The sequence below is a fragment of the Mya arenaria genome, chromosome 3 (genome assembly GCF_026914265.1).
Source record: "Mya arenaria isolate MELC-2E11 chromosome 3, ASM2691426v1".
Taxonomy (NCBI): domain Eukaryota; kingdom Metazoa; phylum Mollusca; class Bivalvia; order Myida; family Myidae; genus Mya; species Mya arenaria.
In genome coordinates, this window is record NC_069124.1 from 38,541,213 (window position 1) to 38,545,640 (window position 4,428).

A 4,428-nucleotide genomic window follows, 5' to 3' on the forward strand; every position below is an offset into this window, starting at 1 on the left:
GAACACATATTTGATCTATATCTGATATCATTTTTAGATGAACAAGACTGATTTGAATCATAAATGGAACTAATTCCAAAAAAATGACAATGTTACCTATATGAAACTGGTGTGGCCTAACATTATTTTGAGATCCCACCATCAACGGCCCATGTCTAAATTTGAAACCATACCTGAACCTAATGGATGTACACGATACTTTGCAAGGGAGGACAGTGCTTCCTGAAGAGGCACCACTTCTGCAGAGAATGGGTTTGAGCCCCATGTTTTGGTGCTTTTAGTCACCACTATGTGACATCCATTGTAACCTCTCCTGATCACATCTATTAACGCAACCCCATGCTAGTGACTATACACTGTAGCCTGGCACCGACAGCAAGAGTCTGTGATATCTTAGCCTCGTCCCTGGCCAACACCGACACTCGTTCAGGCTTATTGCAGGGTGTTGTATCACTGTGACCTACCAAGACATCTGAAAAATGAGCAGAGCTGATAAAACAACATGCTACAAAAATAATGATGGCAAAACATTATTAATGACAGGAAGGACTTGGAACATGTGACAGTTTTATAGTAGCAAAGGATAAGCTAAAGGTTAATACAAATGAAGCAATTCAAATTGTCTGCTATTGGTGAAGTACAATTTAACCTGCAAATTATATGTCTGTGCCACATGAAGTGAAAATATTTTAAAAGCAATTGTATAATGCATCACAAATATTTGATTTATCAATGTACCAGTAATGCACCAGTCAACTGTACCCACCCCCACCACCACAGGGATAGCAGGGAAAATCGGCCGTGTTTTTACCTTCCTGGTGACACTGCAGTACCGAGTGAATGCGGTGGATTTGTTATCGAGCTGAAAAAAATCTGAAATGGGCCTTCCCTAAGATATCCCTGGGATGCCGGGCATAAGCCGGATATTTTGGGAATGTCTTGGAATGAACCAATCTTTGTGTAAATATCTGGAAACCAGTTATATAAAACATGTGACGAAATATCGGATTTTTATTGTATACGTTCGAACGTTGATGTTTGTTTTTGCTAAAAGCCTTTAATACTTATGATTCAAGAAAAATGAGTTTTTGGGCACGAAACATCAATTTCGTAGATACCAAGTGCGATCTTATTCTATGTCAACAGTCTTAACAGCACCGTAGCCACACTGAGGCACACCGAGGCAGCTACCTCGGTTAAAATTGGGAGAGCAAATAAATAAAATAAATGAAAACTAATAAGATCGGTTTTTCCGGTTCCGGTGTGAATATGTAAACACGACAACTTTTTTACCAAAATGTAAACTACTTGGAAATTACGCTTTTTGAGCGAAACCGCATCATATAAAAGTGTAAGGAGGCATTTAATAATGTGCGCTTAGTGTGTGGTAATAAAACGGGTTGATATTCAAGACATTTTTGATATTAAATGTGAATCAAAAGTTTTCTTTGTTCTCAAAGTGAAAATATAAAGAGAACCACGGACGATTTTGCGTTCCGCTCTACTGAACGCGTTGATAGCCTTAAATAAATTGTTTGCCGATTAGTGACCTCCACACCAGTTATTGACTCGATAACTTTTGATTGAAAAAGGCGATATAATTGTACACGACTGAGTGCACGCGTTATTCTTAAGACGTTTATACAATAATTTACAAATAATGAAACACATTATTAAAAGCTTACACTATGCATTCAACCAAGAAAACTGACAAAAAACGAATAAGATCATCCACGGGAAGTGAATTATCCGAAGTTGAAATGGCGGAAGTTGATACTCTGGTCAAAAACATTGAAAATGCAGGTAGTGCAAAAAAGAAAGACAAACAAACCAAGAAAAAAAAAATCATAAACGAAGAAGAAACAGACGCATGTACTTCATACACACAAATAGAAAATAAATTAGATGACATAAACCAAAAATTGAACAACATGCTTACAAAAAATGACCGCTCTTTCATTCAAAACATAATCATGGATACTTTAGATGAAATAAAGGACACTTTGCTAAAATCTGTGGTACACAGGGTTGAGATCTTAGAAAGTGAGCTACATGAAACAATAGTCAAAAACAATATCCTAACGAAGGAGCTTGACAAACAAAAAAAGGAAAATGATGAAATTAAAAAGCAATCAGAAATTATTAAAACACAACTTTATAAACAAAACGAAAAGTTAATTGAGGAGGTCAATGACCTTGAACAATACAGCCGACGTAATAATATACGCATAACGGGCGATATCAAGGACTCCAGCGGCCAGACCTCACATGAAACAGCACAGCAAGTTCTAGAATTATTTAGAACAAGCATGGACATAGACATTGCAATGGGCGAAATAGATGTGGCGCATCGACTAGGAAAATATGATGAGAAGAAAAACCGCCCCATAATTGTCAAATTCGTGTGCAGAGAGGTTAAAAGTCTGGTTATGAGGAGGGCAAAACTACTTAAAAACTCGCGCAAGCATGTTTTTATTAACGAAGATTTGACCAAATTGAACAATCGTGTACTGTCTTCCTTGCGCATCAAAGACAAGAGTAAAGTTGAAAAATGCTGGTCGTTCGAAGGCCGCATTTTTGCAAAATTCTGTGATAAAGAACGAGCCATACAATTAAAATATGCTGATTTCCAGACATGGTTAAACCTTGCATGGCCAAATCCAAAAGAAGCAGGCACAGGAGACGTGGCTGGCAGAATAGACGACTAACTTTCATCATAGACTAAGAATAAAGCAGACGGATAAACTTGTTTACATGTATATTTTTGCACACGTACTATTTTAAAGAACTGGATTAAACCTTACTGTATATACATGCATTTAAGTGTTCTATTACTACCATATGTTGCTTTATAAAATAGTGTTCCCATACACGCTTAAAACTCGGGATATATGTACTGAAACAACATATGATGAATCTTATAAAGGATTCTCATATTGAAGCACTTTTGCACACTTATTCATGTCCTTGGTCTGTTTATTTGATTACTCACTTTTGTAAAAAGTACTAATATATACAAAAAAAGTTTGTCATTTAATTTTTAATCAATACCACTTAACAGCAAACCTCTAAATACTAACTTAGAACATTTATTTTTTTAATAAAAATATAACTACTTAATGTGTATTACTAAAAATATAAAAATAATATATATTTTTTTTGTTTTATTTTGCTAAAATTATAAAAAAAGAAGATCAAATTGCTGATTTATTACAAAACATATATTAGTATGCTTGACGTATAGTACTACATACGTTTTATACGATCCTTGTAAGACCGCTTTTGTAGTTAAATGAACATAAGTTAGTAGATAATGCTATCTGTTGTTTGTTAACTTATGATAACCATTTTGTCAACATATAGTCAAGACTTACGAATATAATGTATTTAATTTACTTATAGTATTATAGTATTTTATTGTACAAACTTTGTGTATAACCCCACTTTTAGATTTGTAACACTATAGCACACTGTCACTGTAAACATATTCTTAAACAATCATATATCATAACATTGTGGTCACATATGTGACTTTATTGAAATGGTATATTTAAACGATAGAACATCTAAACCTGTTTCGTTTCTTTGTGTTTAGATGTACTCTAATTGCTTAATGCCTGCAAATGCTTCTGTTTATATATTATGTCACTATATTGTTAACATTATATACTATGGTTCTACATGTTTCGTTTTCGATCTAGATCCAAGTATAAAAAAAAGATATAATTCACCCATGTGAAAACTTATTAATTGCAAGAGTATAAAATGTATTCGCGGGATTCTATCTAGATAAGTTACTATAGAAACTATAGAAAATTTACTTTGAGTTAAGATGCAAAATGTTGACAAATTTAAAATGTTCAGACTATGTGGTTGTTGTTTTTTCACCTCTTTTAATGTATTAATAGGTGTTATTTTTGCATAATGTAGACACTACCTTAAAACCAATGTATGACTATTTGATGTTACTATTATTCCTTGCACCATGTATACTTTATCCATTTATAACTGTATGTCAAAATATAATCACCAGATTTTACCGACTTGATAGGATGACTAAATACTTGAATCAAAATGTTAAAAAATACAACTGTATCTTTTTTATGAAGACAGGAATAATACTACAAATCGTTATGAAATTATGTGAATCTGTTTGGCATATTTTCTGTGTATAGTATCATTATAGTATTTAACAGTGCTTGATTTGGGAAACTGAAGCGTGGAAACATGCGTAATGCAACCACAAATCCAATTTATAGGTTTCGCTCAAAAAAGCGTTTGTTTTTCTTGTTTTTCTTAATAAGTCTATTTTCTTTTCAAAGTCGAATATGGCACCAGCTTTGTTACATATGAATTTGTTGTGTACATGTGTTCTAGTAGAAGAGTTGCAAAGTGTATCTCATTATTATATCAAGGTTGATGACCAGA

At 33.5% G+C, this 4,428-nt stretch overlaps 1 protein-coding gene across 1 annotated transcript; it reads left to right on the plus strand.

Moving 5' to 3' along the window:
* The first annotated feature begins 1,688 nt into the window (after nucleotides 1-1,688).
* On the plus strand, nucleotides 1,689-2,708 carry LOC128225998 (uncharacterized). Its single transcript, XM_052935890.1, has 2 exons — nucleotides 1,689-2,063; nucleotides 2,187-2,708. The coding sequence occupies exons 1-2, from the start codon at nucleotides 1,689-1,691 to the stop codon at nucleotides 2,706-2,708; spliced, it is 897 nt and encodes a 298-aa protein (XP_052791850.1).
* The last annotated feature ends 1,720 nt before the right edge of the window (nucleotides 2,709-4,428 follow it).